The 21,950-nt window shown below is 41.2% G+C and overlaps 1 protein-coding gene across 4 annotated transcripts in view; it reads right to left on the bottom strand.

Annotated features, from left to right (window-relative positions):
* Pogz (pogo transposable element derived with ZNF domain) overlaps positions 1-21,950 on the bottom strand; it is a 60,668-nt gene that overhangs the window by 5,596 nt on the left and 33,122 nt on the right. For 2 of the 4 annotated variants that reach the window (XM_031374729.1, XM_031374731.1), the window contains 10 exons: positions 20,306-20,464; positions 15,738-15,913; positions 14,046-14,154; positions 12,134-12,424; positions 11,846-12,055; positions 6,323-6,429; positions 5,183-5,520; positions 4,020-4,174; positions 1,630-1,730; positions 1,035-1,181 (listed from right to left, as the gene is read on the bottom strand). In XM_031374729.1, coding sequence (XP_031230589.1) covers positions 1,035-1,181; positions 1,630-1,730; positions 4,020-4,174; positions 5,183-5,520; positions 6,323-6,429; positions 11,846-12,055; positions 12,134-12,424; positions 14,046-14,154; positions 15,738-15,913; positions 20,306-20,464 — 1,793 coding nt within the window. Of the gene's footprint in view, positions 1-1,034; positions 1,182-1,629; positions 1,731-4,019; positions 4,175-5,182; positions 5,521-6,322; positions 6,430-11,845; positions 12,056-12,133; positions 12,425-12,474; positions 12,499-14,045; positions 14,155-15,737; positions 15,914-20,305; positions 20,465-21,950 lie in introns of all 4 variants that reach the window. The other 2 variants (XM_031374732.1, XM_031374733.1) reach the window with 2 other exon arrangements.

Here is a 21,950-nt window from a genome sequence, read left to right as displayed (position 1 = left end):
ATACATCTCTTTATACAGCTGTTTCTGAGTCTGCAGCCTGACAAAGGCAGTGCTTGCTTCAGGGGCCACTCTCTCTCCCTTGCTATTTCACCTCACCCATTTCTGCATCATTCATATATATACATATAAAATCTTAGCAATGCCTCTTGACTCCATCCCTTTTCTTTACTTCAAAAACCAACAACCGGGGCTGGCGAGATGGCTCAGCGGGTAAGAGCACTGACTGCTCTTCCTTCGGTCCTGAGTTTGGATCCCAGCAACCACATGGTGACTCACAACCACCCGTAATGAGATCTGACACTCTCTTCTGGTGCATCTCATGACAGCTACAGTGAATTACACCGGAGCAAGACCGGAGCAGCGGGCCGGCAGAGGTCCTCAGTTCAATTCCCAGCAGCCACACACATGATAGCTCACGGCCATCTATACAGCTACAGTGTACTCATACAATAAATAAAATAAATCTTAAAAAAAAAAACCAACAACCACTAACACTGATTAAACTCTTTTGGGTAATCTTTTCCCTCTGCTCTAACTCTTAGTTTATTCAGTGCTGACAGCGTAAAATCTTGAACCTATCACCCCAAACTTGAATCCTCTTCTTAGCCTAGGAGAATACCCAAAATCTATCCGCACCTAGCTTCCCACATGTACCTTTGTACCCTACGGTCTGCTCTGAACACCTCTCACTTCCCTACATGCCAGCTCTGCTCTATTTTATCCCCACCATTACTCATCCTTCAGACCTGAGACAGTACTTCTTCCTGCATGGCCCTTTGGTTCCCAGAATGGGGAGATACTTCTCTGTATCTTCCCTGTTAACAAAGCCCTCAGAATGCTTTTTTTTTTTTTTTTTTTAATATTTTCCTTTAACACTAAACCTCTAACATCTATTCCAGTGTGTAGCAAGAAACAGGAACTGAATGTTTCCTAACACAATATTATCTTCTCTACCAACATTATTTATCTATCTCAACCCTGTCCCTAGGATCCAAAACCTCAAATGAGAATACAGTATTGCTTGTGCTTAATACCTGGTGCCTCATGTAGTGTTGCTGGAAGGCATTGCCATTTTTGAAGACTTTTAGGCAATACGGGCAGAGCAAATGCCGAGTATCTTCATGGATCATCCGAAAATGGACATCTACCTCCGAGTAGAGGGAGGAGCGATACTGACATACCTGAGTTATGCAAGAAGGAAATAAGGTAAGAGTGAACAACTGGAGCCATACAGAGAGATAACAACACAGATACCCAGGAGTAGTCATAAATGTACAGGTATTATTGTTCTGGTTTTGCAATGGAGATCTACGTAGATGGTAGTAAGTTTAACTATGATGTAAGTAAAGGGCAGTATAATCTGAGAACAACCCATATCTCTAAGAAATAAAGCACCCTCTATCCTGAGGGAAGCTCGGGGGAAAGACTCTTAGTATGCACAGGTGTCCCCTGTCGGGGTGGTACCTTCTAGAAAGTCCTAACTAAGAGAACTGTGTTACTGCTCTGCCCATCTCTCTTCAGAGTACCTAATGGAAGGTGTACAGTGCGAATATGGAATAGCCACTAGTGGATTCTTTTAATCAGTTTGAAAGCAAAATGGCTAAAATGCTCTGAAGAAAAAGGCACTACCTGACAAACATAAGGCATCTCTCCAGGCTTGTGCGTGTCCTTCATATGCTGGAGAAACAAGGGCTCACTTTCAAAGGCCCACTCACAGATCTTGCACTTGGCTGGAAGAAAAAAAATAATTGAGACATGGACTTGGATGTAAGATCCACCCACACATCACATGTGTACACTGGTTCTGCTCTAACATTCGTGTTGCTGATGACAACTAATATCCCTGTCTCAGCCTTTTAACAAAGCCCTAGTCTAAAAGACTGTGAACTACTTGCATTTTAAACTAGACATTCCCTCTTTGCTTCTAAGTTAAAATCACATTCTCCTTCTGTCCATTTCCTCTCTCTTACTTCTCTAAGTCATACCCTCTGTGACCTAGAACCGTCGTCACCTGTTATGATAGACAAGGACATGGTAGAAACCCTTACAACTGAGCACTGCTCATCAGCTTCCAATACATCTACAGCATGGGTCTTCACTGCTGAGTGAGTTCTTTCAAAATGCCTCATGAATTTAAACCTATACCTAGGAACAAAGATTTTCATTTATAAGTAATTCATAAATATCTACTGACTGTCCATGAAGTACAGGGAAGAATTTGTTCTGAAATGGCTGACAAACACTAAGAGATGTTTGCTTTTTTGTTTTTGTGACAGGGTCTTACTACACAGCCCTGTATGGCCTGGAACTCTTATGTATAACAGATAAACCTGGAACTCAGGTATCATTCTACCCCATGCCTCCTAAGTGCTAGTGTTAATGGTGTGTGTCACCATGCCCAGATGAATATATGTTCTTACCCTGTTATGTCATTTCTCTTTCAGTATGAACAGATTCAAGATAATTATGCTCAGAAATTGGCCAACTTGTCAAGCTTGATTAAAAGGATACAATTCTAAATTTTTGGTAAAATTTTTAATTGCTTCATATTTTGAATTATAAAGTATGGCTAGCAAAAGAGCTGTACTTTCCTTTGTCCACTGATCTTTCAAGTTTCTGCAAATATGGACATTATAGACTTACAGTTTTAAGTATTTATTAGACAATGGCCTACCCTCTGAATCTTTCTAACTCCTTCCTATATTTAAAACTAGAAGTTTATCACCACGCTTTGTGAAACCTGGCCACAAAATCTTTTCCCCTATTGTAATGATCTTACCCATAATGGCTATCATATAAGGCATGTTTGTAATATTATCTTATTTTGAGATAGGATCTTATTATGTAGCCCAGGCTTGCCTTGAACTAAGTGGCCTTCCTACTTCTGCCTTTAAAGTGCTAGGATTATAGGAATGAGCCTGTAAATTTAACATATAATAATGTCTTATTCTATACACTATAATTATGTAAGCTCCTATACTTACGATAATTTGCATTTTCAACAAAACTGACAATCCTTTTAAGGATATGAGAAATATTCTGAATAAAAAGGGAGAGATAGCTCAGTAGTTAAAGTATTTACTGCTTTTGCAAAGAACTGGAGGTTCAGTTCCCAGCTTCCACACTGGGCAGCTCACAAGCATCTTTAACTCCAGCTCCAGAACCCTGAAACAGGGCAGAGGTGGTGTATGCCTTTAATCACAGCATGGGGGATGGGAGTGGTGAATGGACTGGGATACAGAGGCAGGCAGATTTCTTGAGTTCAAGCCCAGCCTGATCTACAGAGTGAGTTCCAGAACAGCCAGGTCTACATAGAAAAACTCTGTCTCAAAAAACCAAACCAAACAAACAAACCAGAAAGAATGAAATCTGAACACTGGGCTCACATCTCAAAATGTCAACTCAGTAGAAACTTATGTTTCACCCAACACTCAGGAGACAGAGGCAGGTGGACTGCTCTGAGTTTGAGGCCAGCCTGGAGTCCAGAATAGTTAGGGCTATACACACAGAGAAACCCTATGTCTAAAACAAACAAACAAACAAACAAGTATATGTTTTAAGCAGATGACTTCTGTTATTCTAAGTGTGGGCTGTTGTTCCAATTTTGTTTTTGTTTGTTTGTTTTGAGACAGGGTTTCTCTGTGTAGCCCTGGCTGCTGTCCTGGAACTCACTCTGTAGATCAGGCTGGCCACGAACTCAGAAATCCACCTGCTTCTGCCTCCCAAGTGCTGGGATTAAAAGGCGTGCACTACCACTGCCTGGTTTTTTTTTTTTTTTTTTTTTTGGTTTTTGTTCCTATTCTGTAAGACCTGTAACTAACATTCTAGCTCACCACCTATTATTTCACACACAATACCAATTTAATAGCAAAGTACTTTAAAATCATGCTTGTTAAAAAACAGAGAAAAGTACTCCTCTAACACTATTATCTGGATATAATCTCTCTGCTAGTGCCATTTAGTATGTGAGGAAAACATAGATCCCACCCCTCCGGTGGAGTTTGAGTTTTCAAACTTACTAGTAGACTCATAGGGACTATGAACATTTTCCAAGTGGCACTGGAGCTGGAAGGGGGTGGAGAACTGGCGGTAACAGTGTTGGCAAATAGTGTGACCATCCACCTCACCATTCTGTTGATCAAGTTCTACGTGGTGCTTCATGTGGTTCATGAATCTGTAGCACAACACAAAGAGAAAGTAAAGAACACTAAGCCAGCTGTCTAGGATACAGTTATGAACAAATAGGATTTCCTCCTCAACTCCAACTTCCTCCATTTGGGAGAGTCTTTTTCTGAGCCCAGAAAAATGGTCCTTTACAAATTCTGTGCATTTATGTGTGTCTGCATATAGGGCATATGCTCATACACACAAGTGCTGAAGGAGGCCATAGCTGGAGTTACAGACAACTGTGATCCACCTAATGTGGATGCTGGGACTTGAACACAGATCCTCTATAAGAGCAGAATGCACTTTTAACTTCTGTGCCCTTTTTCCAGCTCTATATTAATAGGTACGTTCTTCTTCTTAAAATAATTTGTTTTTACTTTACATGCATTGAAGTTTTCCTTACATATACATCTATGCTTACATCTCCATCTCCATCCATCCATCCATCCATCCATCCATATCTATGCATGTGAGAGTGCCATCCATCCATCCATCCATCCATCCATCCATCCATCCATCCATCCATCCATCCATCCATATCTATGCATGTGAGAGTGCCAGATCTGGGAGTTACAGACAGTTCTGAGCTGCCATGTGGGTGCTGGGAACTGAATCTGGGTCCTCTGGAAGAATAGTCAGTGCTCTTAACTGTTGAGTCATCTGTCCAGCCTCCAGATAACGAGTTCTTAAAACTAAAAGAATATTCTGTTCAAGAAGACTGTGTTCGTTACTCAAACTTAAAGGTATCTCTTCCTATCATAATGAAATTCAACAGTATTGCCCACTATAAATTCTAACAAGACTGTGTTAAGTCAGGTGGCAGTGGTAAATCCAGCCTGGTCTACAGTGAGTTCCAGGACAGCCAGTGCTATACAGAGAAAGCCCATTTCAAGAAAACCATAAAAAAAGACTGCATCATAATTAATATTTCCTAAAAGAAAAACTTAACTATGTAATAAGAACACTTGTGTACTTCTGTGCAGGGTAACCTCTAAGGCTGTTGTTTCAGGCTTACCGAATGTTGTTCTTTAGCCTTTTAGTACAATGAGGGCATCGGAAAGACGTGGCAACCTTAGGAAAGCTTGTGAGCTGGGCTGCTTTGCCCCCATCCCGTCCGTAGTAAAAATCATCCACTAGCATGATAAGCTTGGTCTGGACAGCATCTCCAGCATTCTCATTTGGCTCTGGTACTTTGGTAGGTGGTGAGAGAGCAGGAATTGGTGTAGAGGAGGGTGTGGAAGTAACCGGGGCTGTCTTCTCAGGGGATGAGGGCTTTGCTGCCGATGGGACACTGGGCTCTGCATCAAGGGACTTGCCTTTCTTTTGGTACTCAACCATTTCAGGGCAGCAGTACTGTAAAAGAAATGACATCATCATTCCATTTACCAGGAACTAGGGTGAGCTAAATCCATCATGTTACCTTCAGTCCCTGGGAATGCTTTGTTAATGTAGGCAATAAAGGACATGTTTTTGGACCCTGGGATCTTATTTACGCTATTCAGGCTAGCCCACTGGGTTCACAAAATCCTTCTGCCTCAGCCTGCTGGGTAAATGGGACTGCAGGCATTTGCCAGCACAGCTAAGCTGGGTTTAAGGTAGCCTTCATCCAGCTTTCACCTCGTTTTCTTCAGTAGCCCCAGAGTTTACACTTCTCTTTTTTATGTCCACACAGCCATAAGCATTACACCTTTCACTGCTCATCTTTCGCATGTCTCGAGCCTTGTACTAGCACCACTTGACTCTGAGCTTTCTAGAAAAAGAAGTTCCAATTGCTCCACTGATATCAGGAAATTGCAAGACTACAAATAAAGCAGGACCAAGGTAACAGGTTTTCATACTCCCAATGACAGAGTTAAAACAGAGCTGAGAACATTCTTGAGGTTTTATCTAACAAACTTGCTGTCCTGTGAGATCAGACTTATCATGTAAGACAGTAAGTGCTCAATCACCTATTGGCAGTCTTTACATGCATTTTATCATAGCCCTGGTTTACATAGCCCTGTTCTACAAAAGAACAACAACAACAAAAAAAAAAAAACCAGCTTTTACAAAAGTTTCCAAGCCAGTTTAAGCATCTGCTTCTCATGATCCCAGTATTAGAAGAGGTAGAAGAGGCCACTGAAGCTGGATCGTTATCATGGGTGGTATCACTTACACACATGTGACCTCTCAACGCTTCAGTAACACGGAACTGAGCATTACACCGTGGACATACTTTCCGTCCACCGTCCTGGAGGTCAAACACTGGGATGGAAGAGGTCACTGGAAGGGAGGAGAATTGGTAAGATTAGTAGAGTGTACAGGAGCAAGGCTGCACAGTCCCTGAGAAGAGAGCCAAGAGTAAAGAGCAAGCGTGAGACACACTGTATATGAGACATAGTCCCTTTACTGTTCTAACTTAGGCCAGGGCTGGCAAACTGAAGCCCAGAGACCCCCTTAGCTAGCAGCCAGTTTCTATTTTGACTCATGAGCTAGAAATGCCACACCCCCGTTTTTAAACCATCAACCCCAATTAGGTAATGTTTTTTTCTTTCTCTCCTATTTATGTTTTTTTGGTTCGTTTTCAGAGAGCATCTTTGTGTAATCCAGGTTAACACTGAACTCATGATTAACCTGCCTCCGCTCTCAAGTGCTGGGATAACAGGCATGAACCAAGTGCTTGGCAGACATTTTTCTTTTCTAAAACTACAATGGAACAGAGCCCAGCAAGATATACCTATAAATTCAGTGCTTGGGAGGGGAAAAGAGGATAAAGTTCCAGGCCAGCTTGGTCTATATATCTAGTTAGAAGATCTGAAGTCCCAGGCCAGCTTGGTCTATATATCTAGTTACAGACCATTTGGCCTACAAAGGGAGAGCACGGTTTAAAGCAAGCCTAATATATCTAATTGTGACACTATGACACACAGAAAGCAACACTCAGAGTGTTACTAACTTGAAGTTTCTGCTTCAGGGGAGAAAGTATATTCAGGTTGTATAATTTCCAGAACTTGTCTCAACTTAAAAGTGGAAACTTTTGGGGGACAGTTTTATCTAAGTGCCTCTTGTAGCTCACACCAGCCTTAAAGGCAAGATACAGTGGAGGCTGGCTGTGAATTCCTGATCCTCCTGTCTACACATGCCAGGGACTAGGATTACAGTTGTGTACTACTATCCCTGGCCTTTCTGACCAGGGTCTCCTTATGCAACCCAGTTGTAATGGACTTTGATACCATCGCACAGAGCCTAATAATGCCCTTAAAGTTCTCCATGTTGTATTGTGTCAAAAATACTTCCTATACATACAAGTAACATTATATGGACTCAACAGGTTATATTTAGGAATGTGCATGTATATACAAATACATATATGTACATAATAAGAACTGATGAAACAAGGCCATGAGTTTGTAAAAGAATGGGGAGGGATATGTGGAAAGATTTGGAGGGAAAAGAGAAAAAAGAAATATAATTAAAATACAGTCACAAAAATAAACAAAAAAGAATTTCTGGAAAGAAAAAAAGACTTCGTTTTTAGCGTAAGCACTGTTGACTACTGTGTGAACAGAACACATTTTGTTTGTCCACTCATGACCCGAATGTGACTTAGGCTGTCTCACCTTTTGCCTACTGTGACTGACACTGCTCTGATCACAGGTTACAGGTTTCTGTTCTAGACTCTGCTGTCAATTCTTTTCAATCTATGCTCAAAAGCCAAGCTTCTAAAGCATATGAAAACTTAAAAATGTTCTGAAGAAGCCTCATACTATTTCTCACAATATCTGAACAGTACACAGAGTTCCACTTCCTCTATATCCTCACCTGAATGTCATTTAAATCTATTTTGTGTGTGTGGTCAGAGAATATATGGGAGTCAGCTCTGTCCTTCAGTGTTGGTCCCAGAGATCAAACTCAGGCTGTCAGGCCTAGCAGTAAGCAGCTTTGCATGATAAGCCAACTTACACTACTGGCCCTTTTTGTTACTTTTGAAAACAACTGCAGAGGCTGGACAGATGGATCAGATATTAAAAACACGTGGTCCTACACAAACATCTTTAACTCTAGTTTCAGGAGACTTGACACCCTCTTTTGGCTTGCATGGGCACCAGGCATGCACATGATGCACAGGCATATATGAGGGCAAAACACCCATAAACAACAAATAAGAAAAAATTTTAAAAGCAAAACAACAAAAAACAATTATAGCTTCCTTTTACTATATTCTGACACTTCCTTTTATTATATTCTGAATTATTCAGCTTTAATCCACGTATTTCAGGAGAAGGAAGAGTCTAATCATTTGGCTAGATCAAGGCACTACTTTCTCATAATCTTAGATCCTCTCTGAAGAGATCTTTTTCCTAGTTACATACCATCTTCTTTTTCAGTTAACATACAAAGGAAGTTCCTTGTGGCATTTTCATGCATACCCAGTCTTTGTTGATTCTCTATTCATATCTCCTCCTTTCCTTTACCTACCCCTGTTCCTCTTTGCAAACCCAGGACTCCCCCTCCACTTCCTACCACACGGGTCTATTAATCTCACTTCACCTCCCTGATCTCCACTCACTTCTCTTCCCTCACCATTTGCACCTTTGTGGTTTCCTGGTCTCTGTCTACACTTATTCATACATAAATACACACTTATAAAAAAAAATAGAATTAGGATCCACAAGAAAATATACAGTATTTGTGTTTTTGGGTTGATTTGGCTAGTTTAGCTGGGTGGTTTGCTTGTTTTCTAAGTATTCTAATGGGTACTGATGTTATTTCACCATGGCTTTTGTGTTTCCTAAGGAGACTGCTGCTGCTGCCATCTGACGCTTATCAGATATTTCATGACTATCTTTAGAGACATCTCTCCCCTGCCACCTGCTGGGCACGGAACCCAGGGATCACACACTGGGGAAGGATTCTATCACTGCTACTTCTCCATAAGCCCTCTTTGCCTCATTTAAAAAAAATTATTGCCGGGCAGTGGCCGTGCATGCCTTTAATCCCAGCACTTGGGAGGTAGAGGCAGGCAGATTTCTGAGTTCGAGGCCAGCTTGGTCTACAGAGTGAGTTCCAGGACAGCCAGGGCTATAAACAGAAACCCTGTCTCGAAAAACAACAACAAAAATTATTATTGTTGTTTTGTTTTTTGCTTTTTGAGATAAGGGTTATATAGCCCTGGCTGTTCTGGAACTTACCACGCATGTAGACCAAGCTAGCCTCAAATTCAGAGATTTGCCTACCTCGGCCTCACAAGCCCTGGAATTAAAAGCACGGGTCACTATAACAGGCACAACAATAATAAAAACCCAACATTTTATGTTTACGTACATGCCACAACAGGTGGTTAGAGGCCAATGGCTTACTCCATCATGTAGGTTCCAGGGATAGAACTCAAGTGGTCAGTTTGGTGGCAGGCACCTTTACCTGCTAAGCCATCACACCTGCTTTGCCTCACCTTCAACTGATGATAATGGTGATGGGTTGTTATTGTTGCACAGTGTAGAGATTATTTATGTATTAGTAGTAATTTCTTAGCACATTATACCCACCATCCCTCCCCATTCTATAGGCTACTTTTTTTTAAAAAAAGATTTATTTATTTATTATATGTAAGTACACTGTAGCTGTCTTCAGACACACCAGAAGAGGGCATCAGATCTCATTACAGATGGTTGTGAGCCACCATGTGGTTGCTAGGATTTGAACTCAGGACCTCCGGAAGAACAGTCAGTGCTCTTACCGCCGCTGAGCCATCTCTCCAGCCCCTAGGCTACTTTTTCATTGTGCTGTTAGTGTTCTCTGATGTGTGTAAGCTTAAAATTTCAAATTTAGCCATTTTTATACTTGCTTGTGCTTTTGGCATCCAAGAAACTGCTGTCAAATCTAACATTGTAACGCTTTCTTCTTAGCTTTTTTCCCAGGAGTTTTGGTTAGTTGGTTAGCTTGTTAGTTGTTTTATGGCAGGACCTTACACATGTACAGTAATCTTCATGCACTGACCTGACTGCTAGATTACAAGTATAAGCCATCATATTGGTTACTTATTTTTAAGGCAGGTTCTCAGCACTGCCTAGATCCTTGATCTAGTGCCCTTGATCATAATGGGTACACAGCAATCCTTTTTTTGGTCTTACAAGTAGCTAGGTCTATTTACAGACATGTGGAACTTTGGTCAACCTCTTTTCTCTGTTTGTATGTGATATATACATGTGTGTATTATGCATGTATGGATATTCTTACCCATGGAGGCCAGAGATTAGTAACTTCAGGCCCCTTTCTCTATCACACTCCAAATTATTTCCGAGACAGGGTCTTTAACCAAACCTGATAGTCACTGCACTGTTTTAGCTAGACTGAGAGGCCAGTGAGCTCCATGACCCTCTTGATGCTGAAGTCACAAGCGTGTAGCACCATGCTGGCTTTTACTTGGCACTGGAGATCTAGGTCAGGTATTCATGCTTAGACAGCAAGCACTTTATTGACTAAGCTACCTCTCCTCATCCCCTATCCGGAGTTGGCTGGTTGTTTTGTTTTGTTTGATTCTCACTGTGTAACCCAAGCTGGCCTCACACTCATAAGCCCTTTCTTTTTCTCAAGCGCCTGAGTGCTCAGAGTACAAACATGCCCTAACACATGCTAACTTCATGTCAAGCTCTCTTCTGAGTCTTACAGCTTCTGTGTTTGCTTGGGTTTTGATTTATCTAGAGGTTTTTATTCTGTTGTTGTTGAGACAAGTCTTCTCTATGTTGTCCTGGCAGGCCTACAACTCACTTTATAGACCAGGTTGGCCTCAAACTCACAGAGATACTCTGTCCCGCCTCCCAAGCACTGGGATTAAAGGCATTCACCCCTACATCTGGCTTTGAATTAACTTTTATATTGCATAGAAAGTAAGAATTTCAATTCTTTGTGACTATCTAGGTTTTTCAATGTATTTTAAAAGATTCAACATTTTTTTATATAGTTGAAATGAAACAAAAAAAAAAATTGAGGCACATTTAAAGTATATAAAATTTTAAATTCAGAGCCCATAATAATAGTGTCCAGCTCTCACCAACTGTCACCATCGGCAACTGTGTGTATACAATGGCACCAGCATATGTAAGTACTCGGAACAGAGAACATGTTCCGGCACAAAGCCTAGAATGGTCACAGAAAGTTACCAGTCCCTGCTCCAGACCATTAAATATTCTCACGTTCATATTCTTATCTTCCTGAAAACCTCTCTAGCACATCTCAACTTTAAAAATTGCCCCCTCAGAGGCCAGAGAGATGGCTCAGTGGTTAAGAGCACTGGCTGCTCTTCCAGAGGTCTTCAGTTTAGTTCCCAGCACCTATGTAGCAACTCACAACTGTCTATAACTGCAGTCCTATGAGATCCAATGTCCTCTTCTGATGTACAAATGGACATGAAAACAACACACCCACATGCATAAAATAAATACATCTTTAAAACAAAAAATTCACCCCAGAAAATCCACTGCTCCACTGACATCTTTCATCAACTTATCCATGTCTCTAATTGATCCCCAAAGCTGCTGTAGCTACATTTTCAATCTTTTACTACATTACCATTTCTGTAAAAACAAATCAAAGTACCTGCATCCTATTTTATTTCTCCATTTCACAATAGTTACAATGCGATAAATGCTTTATCAATGTTTTCTGCATGACTGACTGGTGCTTCAGTCTCTCACATTACCTTTCACTGAAGATTCGGGTCCACTGGTTCTTTGAGCAGAACTGTTGTTGGACACTACCACTGGCCCAGGACTCTGGCCCAGGGAAGGGATAGTGTTAAGAGTATTCACCAATTTGGCCACTTCGTTGCTATTTTCACCTGTAACCCCAGGTCGCTTCACAGTGACAAAGCTGGCAATGCTCACTGCAGGTGGAGAGGGGAAGGAGGGAGCTACATTGACAAGTGAAAACCATCTGTCTCCCACCCACTACCCCATGCTGTTCTGCCGTCTCCTCATCCATGTCTCACCTAGTTTGGGATTCGAGGTCTGGTTGGACTGGCCTGGAGGCTGACCAGCTAGCTGCCCCAGTGAGGTTGGCTGTGTGGCAGTGGGAGTAGTGGAGGTACTGGGGGTGGACTTGGTCTGCTGGGACTGGGACTGTGGGACAGTGCTTCGGATGGTGAGAGTAGCTGGGATGACGGTGGTAAAGGTGTTGGTGGTGGGCCTCACAGGCATTGTGGAGCCTGGCCTCACGGGGGTCATCTGAGAGAACACCTGTGGGACGCCAACTGTCGGCTTAACAAACTGTGTACCTGGGGCTTTTAAAAGAGAGACAAAAAGAGTCCCAAACCTTCATCAGTGAGCTCACCTATAAAATATTTTCTTGCCTTTCCTAGAAATACAAGAACAGGAAAAAGTTATTCCCTAAACTGACTGAGTGACCACCAGAGGTTACTAAGAGTAGTATCCACCTTAACATCTAAGAAAGCTGTAGCTGTCCATTGAACAAAAGGAATTATCCAAAGTTTCATAAAGCAGTAATCAGAAGAAATTCTCACCAACTCCTTCCACACTATCTTTTTTACAGTTGTTTGGCCTCCATGTTACAAGTGGAAAAAGAATGGGTGTATACAGGCCAAAGGGCAGACTTGGTCCTTAAAGTCTTTTTTCAGAATTCTAAAAGAATTTTCCATTTTCTTCTATACACTCAAGTAGGACAGGCAATCTACTCTACAAGAATGTCCCATATATTATCCTTTTTCTAGAACAACTGTAGACAATTCCAGTGAGAAATATTTAGGGAATGCCAGAAGGTTAGAGAGAAATCTGATCAGATTCATGCCCTAAAAAGCCCTGAAGGCTCTGAAACAACAACAAAAGAAACAAAAACCAAACAAAAAATGCTTTAGAAAGCCAACTACAGAGGCCCCTGATTGTACTTGTATTTATTTGAATATGTGTATATATGTGTGTGTGTGTGTGTGTGTGTGTGTGTGTGTGTGTGTGTGTGTGTGTGTGTGGCATGCATACCGCAGTGTGCAAGTGGAGGTCAGAGTACACCATGTGGGAACTGGTTCTTTCTTTCCACCATGTGACTTCTAGGGAGTGACCAGATTGTCAGGCTTGGAGTCAAGTCCCTTTAGCCCCGAGACACCTACTGGTTCTGAGGACTATTTACACAATTAAATAAAGTTACTCTGTTTTGGGGCCAAACTGTAGAAAACCTAATATGTAAGAAATGACTTGGGGGGAAATTACAAGGATCTTCTTTTGGTATTGGAAGTTGACCCCAAGGCCTCAAGCAATGCTAAGAATGAACTCTATTCCTGGCTACACCCCCAGCCCCAAGATTCCTTAATATTCCATTATATTATATGGTCATTGGTAGTATTATCCTCAAAGCATATACCATTTACTTCATTTATATCTAAAGTCCCCCCAACCTCTGCCTTAGTTTGTTTCTTGAGACAGGACTTGGCCTTGAATTCACTGTAATCCTCCTGCTTCAAACCTCCTGAATGTTGGATTCCAGGAGGGTGCCACCATATGTGGTGGCATATCCAAAACCTATGCTTTAAAATTAAAGTAAAATTCAATTTATAATCCTACCACATAAGTGAGTACATGTATATGGAGTATTAGGTTTGTGAGTTTGCATTAATAATATTTTTTCAGGATAACAAACAATAGCTGACCTCATTGGCAGATACTGATAATGACTAAATAAGACTTATTTTACCTCATGAAGGGTAGTAAATAGCTAAATATAAAAATAAAATTACTACCTGACCAAAGGTTATAAAGACTTTTAAAAATTGGGCTTAAATTGTTAACATGGTATTTTAAATTTTTGTTAAAATACATGCTTCCAAATGACCTAGAATATTCTGAAACTATAAAAATAAGTATCTGGATGCCAGGTTATACATATTTCCTTACCTGGGACCAATGTAATTGGTCTAACTGTTTGGCCTTGCTGTACGTTCAGCACAATCCCAACCTGATTCATTGCATTTTGTACAGGCCGAACATTCCTTACAGGAAATCCCTGTTTAAAAAGAACAATGACCTTTAATAGAGATCAACTATCCAGACTCTGACTACAGTATGACTGACAGCTCCAGTCTCACCTAGCTGCTCTCTCTACAGTTAGTTTTTAAATGCCGAAACAGAGAATTTTAGGAAATCCTGGCATGCTAGGCTTTTGTGGGGTGTTTTATTTTTGGTTTGTTTGTTTTTGCCTTGAGACAGGTTTATGTAGCCCTGGCTGCTCCCAAACTCCTAATTCTAAACATCTTTGGGTTTTGCTTTGTTTGTTTGTTTTGTTTTTTACAAGACAAGGTTTCTCTGTGTAGCCTTGGCTGTCCTAGAACTCACTCTGTAGACCAGGCTGGCCTCAAACTCCGAAATCCGCCTGCCTCTGCCTCCCAAGTGCTGGGATTAAAGGCATGCACCACCACTGCCTGGCTTTGCTTTGTTTTTTGAGACAGGGTTTATATAGCTCAGGTTGGCCTTAAACTTGCTATGGAGGTTAGGCAAGCTTTGAATTTATGACAATCTTCTCCTTCATTCTCCTAAGAGTGGGGGCTACAAGTATGTACCACCACACCCACAGTGTTTAGAAAACTATTAAGTAACCAAAACCAACAAATCTATGCATCCATACACTGGTGCTTTGAAGGGAAAATAAAATCACTAGTGTATTTAACCTAGTGTTCCAACATATAAACAATCCTTTTTTTATGTTGCTCTAAAGCCCATTTCAAAGGCCGCAAGCCTCTGGTGAATACTAAGGCAGACAGAGCATGATCCTTTAAAGCCCACGCAGATTTGGGCTTTCAGCTTCCAACGAGCATCCTGTATACAAGCCTTCTTTCTTTTTCTTCAAAGGCCACTTATTTTACACATGTACTCATCCTAGGGGACAGAAGCAGCCCAGACAAGAGGTATCCCTCGAGAGACAAATGTGAAGGCTTCAATGTTTTTTCTTAAGATTTATTTATGGGGCTGGAGAAATGGCTCAGTGGTTAAGAGCAATGACTGCTCTTCTGAAGGTCCTAAGTTCAAATCCCAGCAACCACATGGTGGCTCACAACCATCTGTAATGAGATCTGACTCCCTCTTCAGGAGTGTACTTACATATAATAAATAAATCGTTTAAAAAAAAAGACTTATTTATGTATATGAGTGTTTTCCCTGCACGTATGTGTTTGCACCACAGGGAAGCCTGGTGTCTATGGAGGTTAGAAGGCATCAAGTCTTCTGAAAGTGAAGTTACAGACACAGTTGTGAGCTGATATGTAGGTGCTAGGAATTGAACCTAGGACAACAAATGCTCTTGTTGGGTAAGCCATCTCTCAAGCCCTGACTGAAGTCTTTCTAATTTTAACTTTCCCAATGACGATTTCTGTTCAGACTTTAATCAACTCAACAGACCTCTCAGGTGTATGAAAATATCGTGTAGTCATGATGCTAGGCAGGGCATTCCACAGGCAGAGTCCCGTGAAACAGTACAGAGAACCTCAGTTCAACAGACAGAACTTTAACAGTGAAGACCCCGTCCAAGGCAGAGCCTCTGGAGGCTCACGGTCTATCTCCCCTACCAGGCCTAAAATTCAAAGTCCCACTCACCTGGGTAGTGATGAAGATAGGTTGTGAGGCCACGGGGGAGCTAGTCACATGATTGGCATTCTGCATGACCTGGACAGGTCTCAATACTGGTTGAGTAACCATTGTTCCCAGACCTGGTGCTGGGTTTTGGGTCAGGATGAGTGGCTGTCCACCTTGCTGGACCAAAGTATTACCAGCTATAGGGTAAAAGGCAAACAACACAAAGGAAAACAGAACAAGAAAGAGATGTTAGAAACATTGCTAAATTTGTATTCATAAGAAACATTATAGCCGGGCAGTGGTGGCGCATGCCTTTAATCCCAACACTTAGGAAGCAGAGGCAGGCGGATTTCTAAGTTTGAGGCCAGCCTGGTCTACAGAGTGAATTCCAGGACAGCCAGGGCTACACAGAAAAACCCTGTCTTGAAAAAACCAAAAAAAAGAAAAAAAGAAGAATAGAAACATTATTATTTCAGTTAAGAAATGGTGCTTCAGATATCAAAATCATTTAACTGATACTACTCCCTCAGACTTAATGTCACCAAACTCACTACAACTCAAGCTTCACCCAACTCTACAACTAACAGAAGACAAGTGGGTCAGAGCAGTTCACTAACCCACCCATGCCTTGCCTAAAACTGAAAGGCATCAGTTTCTATCTTCACACTAATGAGTTAAGTTACCACACACTTCTCACCAATCAGCAGAGCCAAAAAAGTTAATTTGTTGTTAGCTAATCGTCTTTTAAACTTTTCTTTTCTTTTCTTTTTTCTTTTTTTTTTCTTTCTTTTTTTTTTTTTTTGGTTTTTCGAGACAGGGTTTCTCTGTGTGGCTCTGGCTGTCCTGGAACTCACTCTGTAGACCAGGCTGGCCTCGAACTCAGAGATCTATCTGTCTGCCTCTGCCTCCCAAGTGCTGGGATTAAAGGCGTGCGCCACCACTGCCCGGCATAATGTATCTCTTTATAATCTATTGTTAACATGTTAATCAAATAATGGTTATCAAAAGCTTTACGAAAGGCTGGAAATGTAGCATAGTTGGCAGAGTGCTTGCCCAGCATGCATGAGGCCTTTGTTTCAAACCTCAGCACTGCACAGCCAGGCTTGCAGTGTATCAGGAGGTCATCCCTGTTGCTACAGCAAGTTTAAAGCCAACCTTGAAAACAGTAGACCAAGGCTCAAAAACAAAACAAACAAAAATGTGTGCATGTATACACACCTGTAAATCAAGCACTTAAGAGATAGAGGCTCGGGGGCTGGAGAGATGGCTCAGCAGTTAAGAGCACTGACTGCTCTTCCAGAGGTCCTGAGTTGAATTGCCAGAAACCACATGATGGCTCACACAACCATCTGTAAAGGGATCCGATGCCCTCTTCTGGTGTGTCTGTAAATATCTACAATGTACTCATATAATAAATAAATAAATCTTTAAGAGATAGAGGCACTAAGATCAGAAATCCAAAGCCAGCCTCAGCTAAATAGGAAGTTCAAGGCTCACTTGAGCTTTATGAAACCCTGCCTCAAAAAACAAAATTGAGGGCTACAGAGAAAGTTGGCTCAAAGTTAGGGTTAGGATTAAGGTTAGTTAAGAGCATTTGTTGCTCTTGTAGAGGATATGGGTTCAATTCCCAATGCAACTATTTGTAACTCCTATTTGCCCTTTTCTGACCTACAATGATGCCAGGCACAAACAGGGTATATAGAAATATGTGCAGGCAAAACACTACTATACATAAAATAATTAATTTAAAAAGCAAAACAGCCAGGAATGTTACAGGCTTATTCTTAGTACTTGGGTGGCAGAGGCAGAGGCAGATAAACCTCTCTGAGTTCTAGACCAGTCTAGTCTACAGAGTGAGTTCTTAGCCAGAGTTACACGGTAAGACCCTATCTAAAACAAACACTAAGTAACTATTAAAATGATAAAATATCCACTACATATTACAAGATAAATAAAAGTAGGGGAAATGTGGTTTGTATGATTCTATGTTTTTTTGAAAGATTTATTTATTATTATATATAAGTACACTGTAGCTGTCTTCAGACACATCAGAAGATGGCATCAGATCTCATTACGGGTGGTTATGAGACACCATGTGGTTGCTGAGATTTGAACTCAGGACCTTCGGAAGAGCAGTCAGTGTCCTTAACCACTGAGCCATCTCTCCAGCCCCATGATTCTATTTTTGTAAAAAGACACCAGCACACAAAAGTGTAGAAAGAACTATTTGCATAAATGAAGAGTTATAGTCATTTCCATGTGACAGGACAGTTAATTCCCCACCCCCTTTGACTTTGTTACCTAGATTTTCTCCATTTTTCCTCTCTCCTACTCTAAAGTTCTTTAAGATAGGTCTTGCTATATAACAGACTGGCTTTGAACTCACAACCCTGAGTACTATTATCACAGGCATGTACCGCCACACCTTGCCCTGTTTCTACCGTTTTCCACAATGCACATATTTTTATTTGTGTATGCATGTGTATGTATACATGCATGCTGGTGGAGGGCAGTGACTAGCCTCAGGTGCTGTCTGCCTCATTTTGGCTTTGGTTTTAGACAAGGTCTTTCACTAGCCTGGAGCTGGATGAGAAGGCTAGGCTAGACAGTGAACTCCAAAGATCCACCTCTTTCCATCTCCTTGGTACCCAGGACTTTACATGGGTCCTGGGAATCGAACTCAAGTCCTTGTGCTTGTATGGCAAGCACTTTAGTGAATAAGCCCTTTCTCCAGCCCCGGTTCTTCTTTTTCTATGACAGGGTCCCATGAAGCTCAAGCTGGCTTTAAATCCACTATGTAACCAAGGATGACCTTTAACTTCTGATGTTCCTGGCAACTTGTGGAGTGCTAGAATTACAGGTATGTGCTACCACAGCAGTTTACGTGGTGCTGGGGACCTACCCAGGGCTCTGTACATTCTAAACATGCATTTTAACTGAACTGCATCTCCAGCCCACATATTATTCTAAGAACACTAAAATTTATTTCTAAAAGAAATAAAATCCCTCTTCAGACAGATAAAACAGAAGGGGCCAAGTTTAGGGTCAGTCTTGGCAGTTTAGCTAGATTCTACCTCAAAATAAACACATAAAAGAGGGCTGGAGACGAGAATATAGCTCAGTACTAGATTGTTCATTTACTTCAGTATAAATGTGGCCTTATATTCAATTCCCAGAGTGTATGTGCAGGGGGATGACACATGGTATGACAAAGACAACTATCTATGTTCATTCAGTTCCTAATAATGCACACGTATACACACAGAAACAAATCCAGCCAAAAACAAACAACTAAGCACATGGTGGGAGATGCCTTTTTCATAGTCAGGAGGCAAAGGCAGGTGGATCTCTGCAGGTCTGAAAACAGACCGGTCTACATAACAAGTCCAGGCCATCCAGAGCTACACAGAAAGACCCCATCTCAAAAAAGCAACAAATAAGTTCTTGTAGCAATACAATGAGTCTATGAAAGTATATATTGCTATGAATCCTAAAATATAAACTATCAGGAATCATCTTCAGTATGTAGAAAGTTATTGATCATGGAATAGAAGTTGAGAATTGGTGGCACAGGTAGAGATCAAGAGTTCAAGGCTAGGGCTGGACAGATGGCTCAGTAGTTTAAAGAACATATTTTGTTCTTACAAAGAACTCAGGTTCAATTCCTAACACCCACATGGCAGCTCACAACCATCTATAATTCCAGTTCCAGGGACCCTAATACCCTCAAAAGGCATCAGACATGTAAGTGGCACACAGAAATATATGCAGGCAAAGCACCTATACATACATAATATTTAAAAAAAAAAAAAAGAAAGAAAGAAAAGACTGAGTAACTGGCCAGCCTGGGCTACTAGACCCTATTTTAAAACTCCAAACTCACTAAACTTTGGTTTCTCTGATCAAGAAAATGCCCCGAAAATGCTATTCTTTCACCATTTCATTCTAGCAGAAACAACTTTTCTCCTTAGCACCAAGGAGCCAACAACCAATCAATTTCTCAAAGCAAATTCACAACACAAAGCTGCCTGGAAAAACTCTTTTTTTTTTTTTTTTTTTTAAAGATTTATTTATTGCTATATGTAAGTATAATGTAGCTGTCTTCAGATGCACCAGAAGAGGGCGTCAGATCTCATTACATATGGTTTTGAGCTACCATGTGGTTGCTGGGATTTGAACTCACAACCTTTGGAAGAGCAGTCGGTGCTCTTACCCACTGAGCCATTTCACCAGCCCCTGGAAAAACTCTTAACCAAATGAACAGGACTCCTCTGATTTAAAGAGTGTCTGTGTGTGTTTGTGAGACTGTGTGTGCATGCAAACAAAACCAACCAACCAACCAACAGCCCCAGATCTCTAGAACAGTTAAAAATGTCGAGCTCATCTTCTAGAAATTATCAGCAGCAAGAATCTGCTGACCCAACTCAGTCCAGCACTGACTGAAGGAACAGCATCACCTGCTGCTCCTTCCACAGCAAACAGTTCCTAAAGACACCTCCAGCCAGCACAGCCAGGAACAGCTAGCTTCGAGGTCATTTTTATTCTCTCATGCCTCTATCCCACAATGCTTTCCCAATAATCCCACTTACCATTGTTGTTGGCAATTAGTGTGACAAGAGTCTTCTTTGTACTGTCGCTGTTCTGTGGCCCACTGCTACTAACAGTAGTGGATGTAGAGAGGTGCCCAGCAACAGAAGCATGGGCAGCAATGGGCACTGGAGCTGAGACCGGCTGCTGGCTCACAGAAACTGTGGGGAAGGGAAGGCATAGTCACTTGGAGACAGAGACAGGTGACACTAAAGGATTCTGCTTCCACTCACTCCTCTGTGTTTCGACAGCCAAAAAAGTTCCTAACTTCACTCAAAATTCCAACTGTTGATAGGATTTCTCCTCCTAAATGTCCCTCAGACTACCACTTAGACACAACCTCTTTGGTCTTTGTATCTTCTGTTGCTCTGATAACTACCCTGGCAAACTCAACTTAAGGGAGAATGGACTTATATGGGTCACAATTTCAGATTATAGTCCATCATTGTGGGGGAACTCAAGGCTGCAAGAGCTTGAAGTTGCACATCACATTATACTGAGTCAAGAACAAAGAACATAAATGAATGCATGCATGCCAGTACTCAGTTTATCCCACTCCTAACCAGTTCAGAATCTCATTCCTAAGGAATGGTGCTACCCACAATAGGTAAGACTTCTGACATCGATGAAATATAACTAAAATAATCCTCCACACGTCCAAGGTCAGCCTAATCTAGTCCTTGTGACTCTAGATTGTGTCAATTTGACAAGTAAAACTAACCATCATACAATCTTTGTCTTACATTTCCTGGTTAATTAAGTTAAGTCACTGTAGGGCTGAGAGAAGGATTAGTGGTTTTTTTTTTTTTTTTTTTGGTTTTTTCAGACAGGGTTTCTCTGTGTAGCCTTGGCTATCCTGGAACTCAGGACTCAGGTTTAATTCCCAGCAGACACATGACAGCTACAACTGTCTGCAACCTCATTCCAGGGGATGCAGTGCCATCTTTTGGTCACTGTGTACACCATGTATGCATGTGGTGCAGACATACATACAGGGAAACACCCATGTGTTTGTTTGCTTGTTTTTTTAAATCTCAACAAAGTTAGGTCACCAACTTCTGAAGCAGGACTTGAATGTTTTGCTTTCTACAGCACTAGTGTATCTTTAGGACTCCCAGATTTAACATCACCACTACTAGAATTTATAATCCTTCATAATAAGCCACCTGTAAAACCTATACTGTGTCCTTCTTCAACCTAAATCAAAGCTATCTTCAGGTCTCAAGGAAAGACAAATAAACAAAAACAAAATAAAACAAACCTGGTATAACTTAGGAGAAAAACCCCTACTTTGTGAACTCAGGGCAACAGAATTTTACTCTGTATCACTGATAAAATAAAAGGTAACAAATCTGAATTATAAACTGGCCACTAAGACAGACACAAAAGAATGTTTTCTTAGCTTATAAAGGAAGCCAAATTCAAGAAAAACAAAAACTGCACTGACTAAGGACACAGTCCAGTTCTGATACAAACTGCTTTACAATCCTGTTCATGTATTTGATAAACATCAGTTAATCCAATCTCTCAATCTTTTAAGTTAATTAAACAGTATTTTACAAACTTTACAAAGCAGCAGAAACATGCTATAGCATGGACAAGAGGGAATACCAATGCCATAAAAAGGCAGTCCTAGATAGTTATTCT

The sequence above is a fragment of the Mastomys coucha genome, unplaced genomic scaffold (assembly GCF_008632895.1).
Source record: "Mastomys coucha isolate ucsf_1 unplaced genomic scaffold, UCSF_Mcou_1 pScaffold16, whole genome shotgun sequence".
Lineage (NCBI taxonomy): Eukaryota > Metazoa > Chordata > Mammalia > Rodentia > Muridae > Mastomys > Mastomys coucha.
Note: the sequence above shows the minus strand (reverse complement) of the source record. Positions and strands in the feature narration are given on the sequence as shown.